Source organism: Mucor mucedo, assembly GCF_025094135.1.
Source record: "Mucor mucedo strain NRRL 3635 chromosome Unknown EV154scaffold_7, whole genome shotgun sequence".
Lineage (NCBI taxonomy): Eukaryota > Fungi > Mucoromycota > Mucoromycetes > Mucorales > Mucoraceae > Mucor > Mucor mucedo.
In genome coordinates, this window is record NW_026252291.1 from 343927 (window position 1) to 362028 (window position 18102).

Below are 18102 nucleotides of genomic sequence, written 5' to 3' on the forward strand. Positions count from 1 at the left end.
GTTGTTTTTTTTTTGAAAAAATAAAATAAAAAAAAATCCTGTATTTAACTTTTTATTTTTCTTTCTTTCCCAAATTAGAAGATTGAATCTTGGTATGAAAAATCTTTCTGTTGGTCGTTAGAATCTAGCTCTGCCAATTTTCCCAGGCTTCATAGTATGCCTATTTGAAATATTTAGGGTAAATAAAAACCCCAGGTCATTTATGTATATGCATTTCTTTTTTGTACCTTGTACTCATCAGTAGACATATTGCGTTGATCTTCCTCCTGCACTTCATTTAGTGGTATCATTTTACCATTAACTAGTCGATAGCATTAATAAGCAAACAACACCCCTCATATAATTTACTTTCCAACTTACCAGACACAAGTGGGATATCCTCGTCTTCCTCAAAATCTTCAGCCGAATCGGCTGTTTCCTCAAATGTATTGATGGCTGGTTCATGAATCCCATTCTGTTCAGTTCCCACAACTTCAAACATTTCACTATCGTCATCTATATCATCATTCGTCGGGACTGCAGCATTATTGCTTAAACTTTCGTAATATTTTGCGTAATCTATAAAAAAAAACAAGATACGATTAATCTTTACATGAAGCTGGGGAATGGAAAAAAAGATAATCATACAATCCTCCGTGTCAGCATCCATGCCGTTTGTCCCAACATCTTCAAAGGTATCATCTTCATCTTGGTCCTTTTCTTCTGCTGGACGATCGCCTGTACCCACCAATATAGTATCGGAAATGGTGGATCGTTGATGCCATACAGGTAAGGCATTTTGGGCTCTCTTTTGTTCAGCCTCCTCTTGTTTAGCCCGTCTAGCAGCTTCATTATCCATTTGAAGATCGACAATAATATCACCTTGTCCTGCGCCTGTATCTTGTGCCACAGCAAGTTCATATTCATCTATGGTAGAAAATTAGAATTTGATATAGAATAAGGTACAAACAATTACCATTGTTGTTTCCACTGTTTCTACTACCAGGAGCATGTTTGTAGATGTAACTTGTGGGAATAACAATGGAATCAGTTTGCTTCAACAAGGTAATGATGGGTTGTGATTGTTCTCTTAATCGGGTCAATATTTGTTGACTACCCTTAACGTTCTCAGCATTGTCATTTTCTTCCAGAATATTTTCACACATGTCACAATGGAATAATTGATCTGACATATCGACCATGGATAATACGTCTAGTGGAGAGAATTGTTTCTCACAGTTGGGACAAACATAGCCTTTATTTTCAGACTCGGTTCGAAGATTATCTCGAACAATCGTTTGCATTTTGTACATCTTCCACTTTACCACGTCTACAAATTCTTTATAGTCGATATAGTAGTAGGTTTTTGGAACGAGTCGTTGATCTTGCTTTCTAGGTTCCATCCGATTGGCCCTATAAAAAGTTACACTATTAGCACATGCTTACAGACTAACAAGAACATATATTATATATGTATATATTTATTTACATTTTAATCAAACGATCTTCCTTTAGTTTACCACATATTCTATGAATATCACGCGGTGTCATTTTAAGTGTTAAAACAAGGTCTTCCTCACGAACACTATGGGAGGAAAGAATTAACTAGTAAATCTCTTTTCGCTCTCTCTCTTTCTCTCGCTCTTTGTTTTCTCAAGGTGGCTGTATTACCCATTACAGTTTGGTGGTGCACGATTTAGCTCATCTAAAATAGCAATGTACTTGGGATCGTAAAAAGCTCTTGCTACTCTTGCTACAAGTGCTTTGAGGATCTCCATGAAAAAAAAAGTGTCAAAAGAAGATTGTTTGTCTTCCTGCGATTAAAAAAAAAGAGAGGAGGTGTATTTTTTTTAGAAAGTCAGTCACATCCCAGCGGGTAACTCATGGTCATACCATATCAACGAACCCTTTGATTATTTCTGCATGTAAAGGCCCTTTGTTTAATTACTATGTTTGCCATGGATACCCCATTTTTCAATAAAACTATAGATACAATAATAAAAAAAGCCGACAGCCAAGAAGGACTGGTCACATTTATTGCGACATTTCTATCAGTGATTTATGTGTAAATCATAGATTTTATTAATGCTGATGACTTAAGATAAAATTAACTTTTACAACTATAGCTGCGTCTCCTATCTTTAATGAAAGAAATAAACAGAAAACGAAAGTGTTCGTGCTACTCTGTCAGGTTCTTTTTCGTCTTTTGTTAATGCTGGATATGTTACTGCGATTTATTTATAAAACATTGTATATTATCATAATTGGATCTTCTATGTAAGTCTTATAACGTTAGGAGAACTCTCATACTCAAAGGAATGTCTGAAGAAAAAATTACTTGAACGATAAAAAAAAAACTGTTGTAGATATTTGATACACAAAAAACCTGTTGTTCATGGTTTATGTAATATTTGAAGCGTGATCACGGCTTTTAAAAAAAGCGCATAATGGATGTTACACGCGTGACGAAATAGCATATGTAAACAAAAGATAAAGTAATCTATTTCATTACTTAAGTTATTTTTTCATTTTCATTAATATTAAAAAAACCCAGTTCTCCGCGCGCAAGCCCTGGGGAAAAAACAGTGTCTCGCCTATGCGGTAGACAACCATACGATCATGGACAACGCCGCTCAACATACCCAGTACATCGTCTGACAAATGATCAGGTGGGAATACGAGACCGGAATACCTCAGACATTGCTGCCGTTTTTTGATTGAAGAGAAAGAAGAGAAAGAAGATCTTCGATGAAAAAAAAAAGTGCCTTTCTATATCTTTTTTTTGCATGAATTTTTTTTTTTTTTTTGTAAATTAAAGTTTTTATTAAACTTAATAGTCACACATACACTTAGAGGTGGGACTTGATGAGTTTGGTTGGGATAAGAAATTCGGGGACGTGGATTAATTTAGGTTGTGTTAAGATTAATATTTTATCTTATTCGTTGATCTAATTTCTATTCAGTATGATGGATATTTGTCTGTTGCTTTTGTTGATGATAGTTTCAGCTACAAATGGTATGTTATGGATGATATATTGCCAGTAAAAGTACCATATATAATAATTTGTTGTGGAAATAATCACCAGGAAAGGGATGTTTCGACTATTTTTTGCATGAATTGTGGTTCCCATACTAAATAATTTTTGGGACTTTTTTTTTGGTAGTCATAATAGGGGTGGTCCGTAGGGGCCCAGGAGTTTTCAAAAAATCAGAAAAATAATCCACCAATCACAATGTTACCTCTTTGCTTTGTACAGACCATCTCCATGATGTCCATCAAAATGAGACATAAACACTGTATTTATTTTGCAAACTATGATTAAAACAAGTATTTCATCAGACCATTTCAAATTTTATTATACATTAGGAAGGCAATCGCATAGTTAGTTTGTATATGATTGTATTAGTAGTAGTAATAGTAGTGTCTAATCAGGGCAAAAAGTGGGTATTTATTATAAATTAAAATAGATTTAAGTGGTCATTTCCTTCAATTTCTTCGATTCAGCGGTCTCTTGTTCAGTGGGTGATGCTTTACGTTTCATGGTCATCATGCCGCCAAACTTGGGGGCGGAGGGAGCGGAAGTCGAAGGAGTAGATTTCTTTGCTAAAGCTGATAACCCTGATCGTTTCTTCATACCGCCCAACATCATCTTGGCACCCGTAGATTTGGGAGCTTCAGCTGCAACAGCAATAGGCTTCATGGTCAAATTAAGCTTGATGGGCTGTTCGCCGTCTCTTTTTAACTCGGTTGTTTGTTGTTCGACAATTCCTCGTTCCTCTGCTGTTTTGGAGGCCTTTTCGATTTGCTCCTTTAACATTTGTAATTCTCGTTCTTCGTCGTCTTTCTTAGTTCTATCCATTTTCTGAATGGCAGCTTGTCTGGCCAAGGCTTTGGGACTATTATCAACCCAAGCGATATGTAAACCTCTTTCTGTTTCGTCAACCCGAAGAATGCCGTCTCTACCCATTTGTTTACAAAATTCACTCAGTGAGTTCCAACGTGTTGCATTCATATGGATATGTTCCTTGTGAGCAATATATTCTTGATACACTTTGTTGGCAAACACACGTTTTGTGCCATGTCTACGTGAGAGTAAATTGAGAAATTCCTTTTTAAAATCGTCAGAAAAGTTGTGAACGTAGCGGCCTGGATTGGCAGCAACCAGAAGCATTTGACGTTGATGGGATTCAGACATGATGTGACATTTAAAACCGTTTTCGTCTCTACATTGACGCTCACAAGCTTGACAATAGAATCGTAACTTTTGAAGACCTTTGGACTAGACAGAAAAATAGAATCAGCTCCTGTTTCTACATGATCATGTAGGGACATAAGCACTAACCTTCATACGATTGCCAATGGCTTTGGGGGACATGAATTCTGCTTTTGCCATCTTTTTTGATTTGTTAGATTTGTTTAAGAAAGAGGAAGAAGAAAGAAAAAAAAAAGCGGAATTTCCATTTTAAAGCATTAAGGTTTTCATTGGCTCCTTGAAGGAAGTATCGTGACTGCACACTCATACATTGGTTGAAGCAACGTTTTGGGAGGAAACAGATCTTCAAAAGCACGCAAACCAACAGTAATCATGACCTGCCCAAACTGTGGAGAATGTCAACAATGTATTAATGAGCTCGACAGCTCCATTGTCTGTGGATCGTGTGGTACCGTTTTGGATGATCCGGATCTAGTTTCATATGACGATAATGTTGTGCATCGAAAGGGAGGGAACGATGCCTTGGTATGCCCATTTCTTTTTCTTTTTTAACTTGCGTTTATGCATTGAGCCTAACGTTCAATATTAGATACCCACCGAGAGCTTATGGTTTCAAAGGACAGCAACATATTATGGACTTCCAGCTGAATATATAGAAGCCGGGAAGAATTTATACAAAAAGCATCGATTGGAACTTCCAAAATTAGCATACAATGAAATCAGTGTGGGCATTATATGCTATGTAGGCAGGGACCTGAAACCTACATGGCAATATGAGGACTTTATTGCTGCCTTCCCGTATCCTTTGCATAAACCATCGGTTATCAAGACGTTTATATGCGTAAGTGGAGCTTTACCGTCCTCAGAAGCAAAGTTATCAAATCAATTTGATTACGCAACGGACCAAATATACGGCATAATAAAAAAGGAAATGTACCCACGTAAGGCTCCAAAAAACTTCACCTCCGAGAAAATGAAATCCTATTGCAAAAAGCTATTAAGTTTGGGTGAAAAATACGGCTTGAATGCAGGGAAAAAAATTCGGCCGTTGATTACAGCTGCCGCGTGCTTAAGTGCCTTACATTTACAAACAAAACAGCCTATCAGGCGGGTCAGAGATAGCAAGCGCGTTGGTGAGATCAAGAAGGAGTACTATTTCAATTGGAAATTTAACCGCTTCTCATGTTTTGTCTTTGCAAGTCCAAGGTATATCCAAGACACCTACAACGCTTATTATCAAATGATTTATCAAGGTGTAAAACGATTAGCGTGGATAAAATGTGATAATGTTAAAGACTCTATATTCTATCTAGACGATTTTCTAGACTTTTTCCTAGCCACAGACAACCAAAAACCCAAGATGGAACTTGATAGCATATTGTTTTGGCCAAGTTCGTATATGAAAAGCTTAGCAAGAAGTGAAATACTAGAAGTTTATATAAACGAAGCCAAGCAGCATATCACTTTAAAAACAAACCCCGAGGACCCATTCTCATTAGTCAATTCCATCATCACCTTGTTAAAAGCTGGCTATGACGAAAAGGAATTTATTGAGTGGACTCCTGGTTATATGCGCTCCTTCAGTAATATGCTTATTTTCAGAAATGCTTATATGTCAGATATACAGACCAATAGGAACCTTGATAATCCATTGGTAAATTCAAATGATATGAGTAACGAAGAAATCAATATTTATCTGGTATAATCGGTTTACAATAAAGACTCTCTTCCCAGGCTGCTCAATTCCGATAAAGTTTTCAATATTCCGGATACATGCTAGTATAATTATTCCTTTTTTTTTTATTTTTTTTTTTTTTTATGTTAAGCAATACGTGTTGAGATTCATAAATGCAATTTATCCCTTGTTACTTTATGGTCATTGTTGATTTTCCAGGTCAATATGAAATTGTAGTGGGTTATTATAACTATTGTTTGAAAAACATAAATGTAGAATACGGAGGGATTTACAGCTAAAAAGAAACCTATTTACTACACCACGCTTAGATTGTTTATATCCGCTTTCAGTCAGTTTCGTGACATTGGTTACTGAATATTCAAAGACCCCATTGATTATATAATAAAATTTGCCCTTCTTTTCTGTTGTAATCTTGATCAAACATGTCATTATTTCATAGGGTTGCCCATAAGTATCATTTGCAGGTTTACGATTCGTGCTATACATGTGATCGGTGTATGTTAAGCTGTCTAATGACGAGTCTGGCATACTAATATGGTGATATTCACTTAACCAGCAGAAGGTTGGACTTTTGACATTTAAAGTTTTCAAAGAAGGAAATTTCAGTGATAAGGTGACATAATCATTATTCGACATTGCAAGAAAGGAAAGATCTACATCCGTTATTGTCAGATTTGGAGGTGAAAGGGGATTTATACCAATAAAACCGCCAGTAATAAGGAACAGTTGAGTTAGATTGGGGCAATACTCCAACACTAAATCTAGATAGAACTCCTCCTTCGAGTATCGTTTCCCTATCAGATTACCATCACAAGGACCGCCATCCAAGACAAGCAAGAGTTTTTTTAAAGAGCTTCCAAAGGGTTTGATCAGATCCAAGAGATATGTACGAGGGCTGAGATTATGGCAAGAGACTTTGAATCCTCCAATATGGACGTGTTCTTCAGAAAGCCTTCTCATTGCGGGCGGAGCGTGATAGACATCTCGAAGTAATCTTTTGTTGGTCAATGGTGCAATATATTCTATTCCTTCTCCGGAGAGATACTGAGGGCAACCATACGCATATTCGAAGCAATTAAAGAATGTTATCGTTAAATTCTGAAGCATGTTTGCATCCATTAGTTTTGAACATTTCATGACTGTCTCTATAAGCATTGCCTCCCCAATAGCCAAATACAGGATACAATCTTCTATTTTGAAACAGAAAACTAGAAACTCGACCAAAGTTTCTTGTGCCACGTAGTAATAGTTTTCAGCATAAGGTAAGTAACACTTCACATCTGTAGTGCAGTAGAAGGACTTCAAGCGGGGAAATTTACGCATAATATAGTGTAAAGTGAGATCTGTTTGGATGGAAAGCTGCCAGGTTAACTTTTGAATATCGGGTTTTGGTTCAAATGACGAAATATCATCTTCTACTTGACTGTATTTGAATAGAACACTATCAATTTTTGCGTCTGATTGTATTGTAAGCGTTTTTAAGACTTTGCATTTGGAAAGTACGCTGTCAATAAAATTGAGAGGGTTATCTGATATGTGTGTTCGATAAGTTAGCTCCTTTAAGTTGGAAAATGTATCAAGTTTTTCAGCAAAGTTACGAAGTTGCACGCCTCTTCTGGTGACGACACCTTGACTGTACGAGGCTCTCCATAATATGACCTTCTCAATCGAATCCCTACAATTTTCGATACATTTGTAATATGCATTCATGTATTGAGAAAATAAAGGTGGCGATATATGCTTGAGTGAAACCCACTTTGATTCTTTTTGTATTTCCAACAAGAGTCGATAGAATTCATCTGTTTTACAGTGGAACCTTAAAGTGTCGACAAACGGGAAGACACTCGCCATCCTTTCTAAAAGAAACTTTTGCGACTTAAAAAGTTCTTCAAACTGTCGACATTCTATGACTTTAGTTATCAATGCAGGAGAGTGAGGGTGTTCATTCGCTCCATTCACCATTTTGTTAAGTTGAGTTGGTCCCTCCAAATAAACGGTAGAGAATTGAACGATCTGCGCAGGCTTTTGCCAATTCTTGCAAACAAGTTGGTATTGAAGCGTGCCTGAGGGTTCATGGGTTAACCATGCCAAAATGAGCAACAGGATCTCGGCTGGCAAATCGCTCCAACTTTTCATAAAAGCAGAAATAAAGGTTTACGTGCTGTGGCTAAATCCAAAAAAAAAAAATGGGTTTTATGTAGTGTACCATCATGTAGTGAACATTATGCATAATTTGGCAACTTTTTTTTGGTACTGCGTCAGGATAATAAAATATTTCCAAACATCATACCTATGCTCTTTTTATTATTTGTTAATACAAAGCACGCTATTTGAGACCCAAATACCAGCAAGCCGCGGAGTGTTTGATTGTTAATGTTACTAAAAAAGAATTCGTAAAACACTGGTTTTACGCTCCGGAATATATATGGGTACAGCATAAACAACCACATTGATTCTTTTTTGAACTTGGAATATATGAATGAGAGGATTCTAGGGTGATTAACTAACTAGCGATGAAGGGTACACTTCTTTTTGCGAAAATAAATAAAATAAAGAGTATATGTTAACCTTTGCAGAAGCAGTCCTAACCATTTCCGACAAATTACAGTTTTCCTTGGCAAACCGAAATCCGGGTAGCTTTACTCAAAGGGTTTAGATTGTAAAGATTATCAGATGCTGTCAAAATAATTGTGAAAACTTGGGGATCCGACGGTCCCTAATTCAACAGACCCCAGACCTGTCGTAATTATAGGAAGAGAAACACTGTATTGGCGATCGAGATGAGAACTGTTTTTCCTGCGAGTGACAAGTAAATACAAATAATACTCGGGTTACCCATTAATTAACAGTGTATTATTTTAGAATTAGAAGACCAGTTAATGACGATGAGTATTACATATGGAATATCATAAATAAAATAATTCCTTTGCTAGGTGGAATTGAATCAGGATTGTGAGGCTGTCAAACATAGCTGACAAAAAAGTTGTTACTGCTGTAGAAAACGGTACAAGTCAGTGATAGGTAACCAGAGAAGGAAGCAGTTGGATACCCAGGTAATAAGCAAAATAAACTTTGCGTTGCCGGAAAAAGTCGAGGCTGCGCACGTTTTTACTGCACAAGCTTTTATAAATCAAGTATAATGTTACACACACATTAAAAGGAAGGTTCCAATAAAACGAAGAGATTTTTTTTTCTTTTTTCTTTTTGTTTTCCCCTCTTCCCTCCATTCCGCCTCCTCCCTTTGTGTTTTTATTTTCTGTGATTGACAATGAAGGCCCAATTCAACAATAAGTTGATTAGGCTCCTTTCAATTGTTCTGGTGGTGTTTGGCCTGTGCTTTTTATTTAGTTACCTGCTAGACCTCGAACAACAAAACACACTCCGTAAAGAACATGAGGAACATGAAGCTCAAGTCTTATTAGTGCAAGAGAAAGAGCAAGAGAAACAAGCCGCTCTCGAGTTAGCCATCAAGCAAGAAAAGGCTCGTATCCAAAAAGTCATGAACAGCAGAGCTATCATAGAGCCAGGTAAAAAAAAAAAAAAAAGTTATATATGAATACAGTAAAAAGCTAAAAATAACATTTTGTTTTCATAATAATAGAGTTGAGTTTAGAAAACACTGTCGAATTAAACGAAAAATATTTTATTGCTGTGCCTACACCAGTGGAAGCATGGACAGAGGAAACCTTAAAGCTATTAAAAACACCTTTCGGACAAAGTATTCAAGCGGATCTGTTGACTGTGCCTGAGAAAATGCCTGATTTTAAATTATTAACAACTCAAGAACGAGTTTTCAAGGCCCTGTTTCAATACCTGGATCCTATTGTTACGGAAGGTGTCATTGATGTGACCAAGGATAAAGACTATAAAGAGGTGTGGAGTATCTACAGTAAATTAGAAAAGTTGCTCTTTCCCTGGATTATGCCCAGATGGAAAAACGTGTTTGAAATCAACGCGACTTCCAATGGAAAAGGTATTGTGATGTGTGTAGGTAATGGTCAATTCAAGCATGCTGCTACATCTGTCAAAGCCATCCGAGAAATCTTGAAATCGAATATTCCAATCGAGATCTTTTATATCGACGAATACGATCTTGATCAAGATAAGCGGGATTATTTCAATATTATACCCAACGTTAAGACTAAATCCATTTCGCAATATATCAACAATCATTATACGCAATTTGGTGGCTGGTCTGTCAAGCCTTATGCTATCTTAGCCAGTAGTTTCTCGCAAGTTTTGATGATGGATGCCGATGTGTTTATGTTCCAAAAGCCCGAAAGCTTCTTTGAAGACCAAGGCTATGAAAAGACAGGTGCTTTATTCTTTTTGGATCGTACCTTATTTAATAACTACAAAGAAGGTAAAAAATGGTTGAAATCATTTTTACCTACACATAGCTCTTATATCGAACAATCAAGATGGTGGTTAACTACTTCGACTCATGAACAAGAATCTGGTATTGTTGTGATTGATAAGAGAAAGGCCTTGTTTGGTTTATTGGCTACTTGTAAAATGAATGATAAGAACGAGAGAGACAAGGTTTCTTATCAACATTCTCATGGCGACAAGGAGACTTTTTGGATCGGTTTTGAAATGATTAGCGCACCTTACGTATTTATCAAGTCGTATGGTGCTGTGATTGGTGGTTTGGGTGATGCTGGCGCGACTGGCACAGTTTGTGGTAATCAACTTCATTTGGATACACACAATAAGCCCATGTGGTGGAACGGTGGATTGCTACGTGACAAGAATAAGTGGGATGATCGTTATATGAAGTTTACCCACTTTTCTCAAGGTGATGATTGGGAGTTTGGTTCCTCTTGTATTCGAGAAACAGATCGTATTGTTGAATTAACAGCAACCGAGAAAGATATCGGAGCTCAATTGGTTGCCATGGATAAAAAGAGAAGACAAAAAGAGGAGGATGAATAAATTACAACGGTTTTTTTTAATAAAATCTTAAACAACTATAACCATCATTATCAAAGTTTTGTTCCGGACGACATGTACATTTAGAATAGCGAGATTTATCACTAGGACAATGTGTGAAATAATTCGCAACTCTGTAACCGATATTATCCCAGAAATGAATATCGTCCTTGGTCAAGAACATGACGGCTCCCAACGATTGGATAATTGGATCTCCCCATCGTTCATAAAATATACCATTTGATAGATCTAAATGGTTGAAAAATGCCTGGTATTTCTCTCCTCTATAAAAACTGACATCGGCAATCTAAACATAATAATTTAGATCTATTAGGGATCATACTACATACAGCTCACATGATCAAAAAAGCTTAAGCTTACCTGAAAATTGTTCCAGAAGTGACATCCATTAAATGAATTTGAGCCGTCCAAAATAAAATGCCATAAAGTTTTTGGGTCGCTAGCAGGTTGTATCCAATCCTTATTTTTAGATGCAAAATCCAACACGGTATTGTATAACGAGGGAATCGTCTCCTTATACTCATACAATGCCACTGAAAAAGAAGTAATCAATTTTTTTTCAAACATGTATTGAAATGGATCTTCATCCATGGGACAGATATATTCTGTTCCCGCTTCGAATCGCCAGCTGTAATCCAGGTCCTGCATCAGAGCATGTCTTTTTGAAGAAATATTAGCCCAGAGGGGGGAAACATTTCATGTCGGCTCTTATAATCAACGTACCTGTAAATCGTGCCTGCCATGAATCGAGACTGGAATCTATAGTCTTCACTGTCTCCAAACATTGTGCTTTGTAAGTCGATTCGAGCCTGGGCAGCTCTTTTTAAATCCGTGCTAGGATGATATCCATATAAATCGTTCTCCACCCGTTCAAAGCGCACGGTGGCTTGTGTTAGTGTACTTGCTAATTCCATGTATTCTTCTGAAAGTTCTTGATCCGTGAAAATAATATAAGGGTAATTATGGTTTCGGTTGAACTGGTCTTCAATGTTGCGAATGGTGAACCGTAATTTTGTTAGTGATGCTGTGTCACTCTTGACAAATGTGACAAAGGCTGCTTTGAATCGTTGATGAGGAAATGTCAGGTTGGTGGGATTTTCGTATGTCCATGAAGAAGTAGTGTAAGCAAAGTAGTCATCGTCCCATGTAACCCCTTGTTCCTTGATGGGGTTGTCTTGGTGGACTGTGGAAGTTGTGAATAAATAAATACCAGTAAAAATCACTATAGCAACTAGGACAATCCTGGCTATCGGTTTATTTGAATTTATCATTCTTTTTTTTTTCTTTCACTTTTTGTTAATAAGAGGGAACGAAAAGGTAAAAAGAGAATTTAAAAATACGTAAATGCATACAATCCAGTTCATTTATGATTGTTACTGCAGATCTCCTTAATACAGCAGTTTTATATTGCGACAAGTTTAAATTCCTTGTAGACCAATAGGAATTTGCTTTAATCTAAAAAGTCTTTTGATTGTGTTTCCCCATCCATGCTTGTACTGGGTTCCATAAAAAAAAGGTTACCTGGTAAAGTCAGTCTCTCTTCTTATTTCTTATTTTGGGGTTTTTTCCTTGCAGAGTTTGAAAAGGGTGTTCTTGATTTTTCAAAAGGAGTCGTGCTTCTTCCTTTTTTAATTAATCATTGACTGTGTAACTTTGTAACAATGGCTACTCCCCTCAGCCCTTTGTTATCATACTCTAATTTAGGTACATACCAAGTTCAACATAATTGTGTGGAGATCCAATGTTTATCTTGGCAAAGAAAATTTATTGCTCATAAATGTTTGAACTCATTTATTATCTCAAGTGATGAATCTTGATGGCTTGTGCGTAGGCTAGACTCCACAAGACCGCCTTCTCTGTATAATGTGATTTCAACATCGAAAGGGCTTGACAGAATTTCTATAAATGGGTCATCATTTTATGATAAATATTTTTTTTTATCTTGGCTCATAGGTTTTGCATACATCTTTTAATAAAAAAAGTTCAGCAATAATGTTTAAGGACGTTAGCGATACATGATAATTAGTATACTTAACATTGACCCATAGTATTGTAGCATTTGTGATTTATCTTGACAGTGGATATACCAACAAAGAAATTTACGTAGACGTAGATATTCGGTGTAAGCATGCAACTACCTCGTTTCTTTTATTTATTTTTTAGCAAGACTGCATTAACTATAATGTATAGTTATAGACATTTCCTATATAAAATAACTCCAGCTCTTCATATTTATAGCCAGTGTGATAAAGGTCGGGTGTCCTCGACTTATCGTTTGTAGAACGACTGTAGACTGGAAACCATTTTAATTTTAGGCCGCTCATGGACGTCTTGCCTTGGTATACCCAACCAATATCGACTAGTCTGGATGTTCGTATGTGCCAGTAGAGGGAGTGAGACTATATACAGTCATGTAGCTGCATTCGATACTATGTCATTGTTGAGAAAGGACAACTACGGTTAGAATAGAGGAGTTGAGACAGGTACGAATTTGATAACTAAATCTATTTATGGTTAGCGGAACCTCGTAAGACAAATAAGAACCAGTGACAAGAGTATAGCAGAAGTGATGTCCGATTTCTTGACTTATCTTGCTAGTAAATTGTAAAGCTGAAACAGTGGTCATTGTAGTATTTAGCTTGGCTTACATCTCTGAGTATCTAGCTGCTGATGTATCTGTGATCATCCTAAAATGACATGGGTCACTAAATTTATTATTATTTTAAATGCACAATAATGTCTTTGGCTTATTTTAAGTTTATTAATGGATACACAAACTATGTCGAATTGTCTTATGGCGTTATGCCATGCTTATTAGGAGGCTGTTTGTAAAGACCGTCTCTAGATAAAATGTCATTTAGCTATAAAGGTTTTAATATCCCTTTGGCAATGCTTATTTACTAAATCCAGATTTGATTGAAAAAAAAAATGTTGTCTCTATTTTTTAATTTAAAGCCCCGTTATCGCTCCTCAAAAAAATGCCTCCTTTTGTGTATGAGGGAGTTTTTGGGTCATGTACGACTTTCAGATTATAAAAAGGGCTTTGCTTATCGCTTTATCGCTTTATCGCTCTTCTTTTCTTTTTCTTTTTTCACACATCTATTTATATCGCTGTTCTTTTTTTATTTTTAATTTTTTTTTGCTGTTAAACGTGTATATCGCAACATTTTCTTTACTACTTAATATAATACTTATTCGTCCAATATAAACATTTAAAACCGCAGAAATATGCCTAATAACAACGAGACGATTCCACTCAACCCTATCGAAAAAGAATGGAAAGATCAAATCTCACCGGATCTAGAGATATATCTCGAAACGGAACCGACGTTTGGACTGACGGATACACAAGTAGCTGATCGGCTAGCAAAGTTTGGCAGAAATGAGTTGCAAGAAAAGAAAAAGAGCAAAATTAAGCATTTCTTATCCTTTTGTAAAGTTAGCCTCATCTTGAAACACATCAATCTTGTATTCATACTTTTCTTTATGTAGTCACAGGAGCTATTGCATATTTAATGGAGATCTCCATCATTTTAACGGCAGTGACCAAAGATTGGGTAGATTTTGGTATTATCTTGGCCATGTTGATCATCAATGCTTTAATTGGATACAGCGAAGAATCGAAAGCGGAATCTGCAGTAGCAGCATTAAAGAGCAGTCTTGCATTACATACGCGCTGTTGGCGTAATGGGCGTTTGCAAGAGATTCAAGCGACCGAATTAGTGATTGGTGATGTGATTGTGATTCGTTTAGGTGATATTGTACCTGCCGATGTTCGACTTTTAGGTATCGGTGCTACGGGTGAGGCAATTGATGGTGATCTGCAGGTTGATCAAAGTGCATTGACGGGTGAATCCTTACCGTTACGAAAGCGTAAAGGAGATCTTGTTTATTCTTCCAGCACAGTAAAGCAAGGCCAACAATTAGGTATTGTCGTGCGTACAGGTGCTGATACCTTCATTGGAAAAGCTGCCAACTTGATTTCGATCACAACAGACGCTGGTCACTTTCAAAAAGTTGTTAATTACATTGGAAATTTCTTGATTGCAATTTCTGTGGTTTTGGTCTTGATTATTTTTATTTACGACTTGGTCGAAGTGAAGGTTCAAAATGGAACAATCACAAAGGATGATGTATTGGAGACCCTGAAAGAGATGGTCGTGCTAACGATTGCTGCGTAAGTGCAAAAAAATAGTAATAATGTTAAATGTTGTGATTTCTTGATGTTAATATAAATATGCAGAATTCCTGTAGGGTTGCCTACTGTTATGTCTGTCACCATGGCGATCGGAGCAAAACAATTAGCCAAAAAACAAGTGATTGTAAAACGTTTAACTGCTGTCGAAGAACTTGCTTCAGTCTCTATTCTTTGCAGTGACAAAACGGGTACCTTGACCTTGAACGAATTGACATTTGACGAGCCTTATCTTTCTCAAGGATATGATAAAAACGATATTCTGTTGTATGCCTATCTCTCATCCGAACCCGCTACCAGTGATCCTATTGAATTTGCCATTCGTACTGCCGCCACCAAAGACCATCCTTTAATTACAGGAGAGAAGCATGAAGCGATGGGTTACAAAGTACAAATGTTTAAACCCTTTGATCCCACTGAAAAAATGTCTCGTGCAACTATATTGGATAATTCAACACAGACCGACTTTAAAGTGGCGAAAGGTGCACCCCAAGTGATTATTGATCTTGTTAAGCAAAGCAGTGGAAATAATATGAGAGATGCTGAAGCAGTGATTGTGGAGTTTGCAAGTCGTGGATTACGTGCACTTGGTGTAGCACGTACGCGCATTATGGGCGGACAAGAAATCTGGGAGTTGGTCGGTATCTTTAGTTTAATTGATCCTCCACGTCATGATTCTGCAGAGACTATCAAGGATTGCGCTGATTATGGAATCGTTGTCAAGATGATTACAGGTGATCAAACAATTATTGCAAAAGAGGTGGCCCAAAGATTGGATATGGGACAAGATATTTTGGATGCCAATTGTTTGGTAGATCCTTCGAAAACAGATGACCAAGTAGCACAGCAGTGTCTCGATGTGGATGGTTTTGCTCGAGTGATTCCTGGTAAATACAAAAAGAGGGCACATTTCGTGACATTATATGCTAACGTAATGATATAGAACATAAATACAGAGTGGTTGAATTATTGCAAGGCAAAGGATACTTTGTAGCAATGACAGGTGATGGAGTAAACGACGCACCTGCGCTGAAGAAAGCCAATGTAGGTATTGCTGTGCATGGCAGCACAGATGCAGCCCGGACTGCTGCTGATATTGTATTACTTGCGCCTGGTTTATCCGCCATTATTGATGGTATCAAAACATCGCGTGCCATTTTCCAAAGACTTCAATCGTATGCGCTCTACCGTATTGCTTCTACTATTCACTTTTTGATCTTCTTCTTTGTCATTACTCTGGCCGAAGGGTGGCAAATGCCACCGATTTTTTTGATCTTGATCTCGGTTTTAAATGATGCTGCTACTATGATTATGACGGTGGATAATGTAACGATTTCAAAGGCACCCAATGTGTGGCGATTGAAACTTTTGGTGGTGCTTTCCTCTGTGTTGGCTATTTTCTTGTCATTCTTCTCATTTGCTCATTTCTACATCTTTAGAGATGTACTTAAAGTAACAGAGGGTCAATTATACTCAGTGATGTATCTTCATATCTCAGCTGGTAAGAAATATAGATAGATTACTTTAAAATATTTTTTTTTACTTATATATTCTTTCCAATCATATAGCACCTCATTTCATTATCTTTTCAACACGTACAGAAGGATTTTGTTGGAATAGTCTACCCTCATGGCCATTTACACTTGTTGTATTAGGTACACAAGTGATTGCATTGGTCTTATCTGTCTACGGTGTGGTGGGCGATGCTAAAGTAGAAGGTATTGGTTGGCCACGTGGTTTGATTATTATTGCTATTGCTCTAGTAACATTTGTGCTTGTGGATCTTGTCAAGGTGTTGACTATCCGACTCTGGAACCGTACGCATGATACCCATAGTGTGATTGTAAAACATAAGCGTACGCTCAAAGATTTCACCACTAAAAAACCCACGCGTGCTCAAAAGTTTAATCAAGATAATCATCTTAATTGGGATGAGGGATATCGCGCTTATTAAATAAAATCTGTTGTCTATTTATACCTATATTAACCATGCACAGCGTCTCTCTCTCTTTCTAAATAATGCTCTAAACAGGAGAATGTTAAATATTTCGAGGGGTTATAAGCTAATTTTTGGGGTAGAAGTGTATAATCGGTTTTATATAAATTCATAGATATAATGTTACTAATATAAGCTCCACGGCCTTTGAAAACAACTACACTAGCATTTACAACTTCTGATAACTTCTTGCTGTGTATGATTGAAATGTGCTTACCAGACACACAAACAGTTGACGTCAAACTGTTTGTTTACAAAGTAATTAAAAAAATTTGGGCGTTTTTTTCTGTTTTTATTTCTTTCTTCTTCGTGCCAAAAGTCTTCATTGAGGGTGAGTCCTTGGTGTTTGAACGATCTGGGGTAAATTATTTAACGAGCTACTGAAGGTGAATTCAACTTCACTTTTACCGTTTGGAGCATATTTCAGGTGCCCTAGCTTAAGAGCGGGAGTTGCCTTGGTGATTCAAAAGCAACATTCTACTTGCCGGTTGTGCACTCCTGAGTTTGGAAGAAATGGGTCCCTCGTCGTGTAAGTCGGAATTGGTTCTTGAACAAGTGAAACCCCAAGGGGTAGAACGATCATAAATTGAGAACGTGGTGTTTTGACCTCTTTGTGGTGATGCGCGGGAGTCTTTTTTGCGAGCCATCAAAACTAATAAAAAGTGGGTGAGTGCACATCCTCGCAGTTGCACTTGGGCAGTTTTCTCTTATTGAAAATGGCTAGCGAGTCTCCATTTTTTTTTTATAGTAATAAAAACCACATTGTCTTCTCTAATGTTTGTCTTAATGTAAATGTCTTGTATTTTGTGTGATGAGAAATGGTCTTTGGGGCCTTTGCTTGTAAATGGACTATATTGTCAACACGTCTAATTTTTTTTACGTGAAGACAGTTATAAAAATACTACGAACTAAATATTTGGAAGACATAAACTGGTAGATGGAGCACAGTACCTTAAGAAAAAAAGGCCTTTATTAGACATCGAGGTGTTTGAGAACGAGTATAGAGGATCTAATAGTAGTGCGTATATAAAAGGTCCCTAACTCTTGCACGATGTATGCAAACAACCAG

At 37.0% G+C, this 18102-nt stretch overlaps 7 protein-coding genes across 7 annotated transcripts; 3 read left to right on the plus strand and 4 right to left on the minus strand.

Moving 5' to 3' along the window:
• Window positions 1-124: 124 nt before the first annotated feature.
• Window positions 125-1382, minus strand: EV154DRAFT_412240 (uncharacterized protein; the record flags this gene model as incomplete). The annotated part of the gene is made up of 5 exons (XM_051595504.1): window positions 125-160; window positions 228-301; window positions 361-558; window positions 628-906; window positions 956-1382. The coding sequence occupies 5 exons, from the start codon at window positions 1380-1382 to the stop codon at window positions 125-127; spliced, it is 1014 nt and encodes a 337-aa protein (XP_051462529.1).
• Window positions 1383-3320: 1938 nt separating this feature from the next.
• EV154DRAFT_493548 (domain of Kin17 curved DNA-binding protein-domain-containing protein) lies at window positions 3321-4415 on the minus strand. Its single transcript, XM_051599814.1, has 2 exons — window positions 4323-4415; window positions 3321-4259 (listed from the first exon to the last, which is right to left on the minus strand). Exons 1-2 carry the CDS (start codon window positions 4371-4373, stop codon window positions 3450-3452), a joined length of 861 nt encoding a protein of 286 aa, XP_051462530.1. The 5' UTR covers window positions 4374-4415; the 3' UTR covers window positions 3321-3449.
• Window positions 4416-4435: 20 nt separating this feature from the next.
• EV154DRAFT_493549 (uncharacterized protein) lies at window positions 4436-5962 on the plus strand. The gene is made up of 2 exons (XM_051599815.1): window positions 4436-4718; window positions 4783-5962. The coding sequence occupies exons 1-2, from the start codon at window positions 4566-4568 to the stop codon at window positions 5896-5898; spliced, it is 1269 nt and encodes a 422-aa protein (XP_051462531.1). The 5' UTR covers window positions 4436-4565; the 3' UTR covers window positions 5899-5962.
• Window positions 5963-5968: 6 nt separating this feature from the next.
• EV154DRAFT_493550 (uncharacterized protein) lies at window positions 5969-8125 on the minus strand. The gene has a single exon (XM_051599816.1). The coding sequence runs from the start codon at window positions 8023-8025 to the stop codon at window positions 6070-6072; it is 1956 nt and encodes a 651-aa protein (XP_051462532.1). The 5' UTR covers window positions 8026-8125; the 3' UTR covers window positions 5969-6069.
• Window positions 8126-9091: 966 nt separating this feature from the next.
• Window positions 9092-10880, plus strand: EV154DRAFT_493551 (mannosyltransferase putative-domain-containing protein). Its single transcript, XM_051599817.1, has 2 exons — window positions 9092-9416; window positions 9491-10880. The coding sequence occupies exons 1-2, from the start codon at window positions 9158-9160 to the stop codon at window positions 10822-10824; spliced, it is 1593 nt and encodes a 530-aa protein (XP_051462533.1). The 5' UTR covers window positions 9092-9157; the 3' UTR covers window positions 10825-10880.
• Window positions 10881-12234, minus strand: EV154DRAFT_493553 (glycolipid 2-alpha-mannosyltransferase-domain-containing protein). Its single transcript, XM_051599818.1, has 3 exons — window positions 11568-12234; window positions 11147-11502; window positions 10881-11092 (listed from the first exon to the last, which is right to left on the minus strand). Exons 1-2 carry the CDS (start codon window positions 12111-12113, stop codon window positions 11164-11166), a joined length of 885 nt encoding a protein of 294 aa, XP_051462534.1. The 5' UTR covers window positions 12114-12234; the 3' UTR covers window positions 10881-11092; window positions 11147-11163.
• Window positions 12235-13916: 1682 nt separating this feature from the next.
• EV154DRAFT_435680 (plasma-membrane proton-efflux P-type ATPase) lies at window positions 13917-17031 on the plus strand. Its single transcript, XM_051596796.1, has 5 exons — window positions 13917-14275; window positions 14335-15019; window positions 15086-15924; window positions 15981-16538; window positions 16606-17031. The coding sequence occupies exons 1-5, from the start codon at window positions 14071-14073 to the stop codon at window positions 16989-16991; spliced, it is 2673 nt and encodes an 890-aa protein (XP_051462535.1). The 5' UTR covers window positions 13917-14070; the 3' UTR covers window positions 16992-17031.
• The last annotated feature ends 1071 nt before the right edge of the window (window positions 17032-18102 follow it).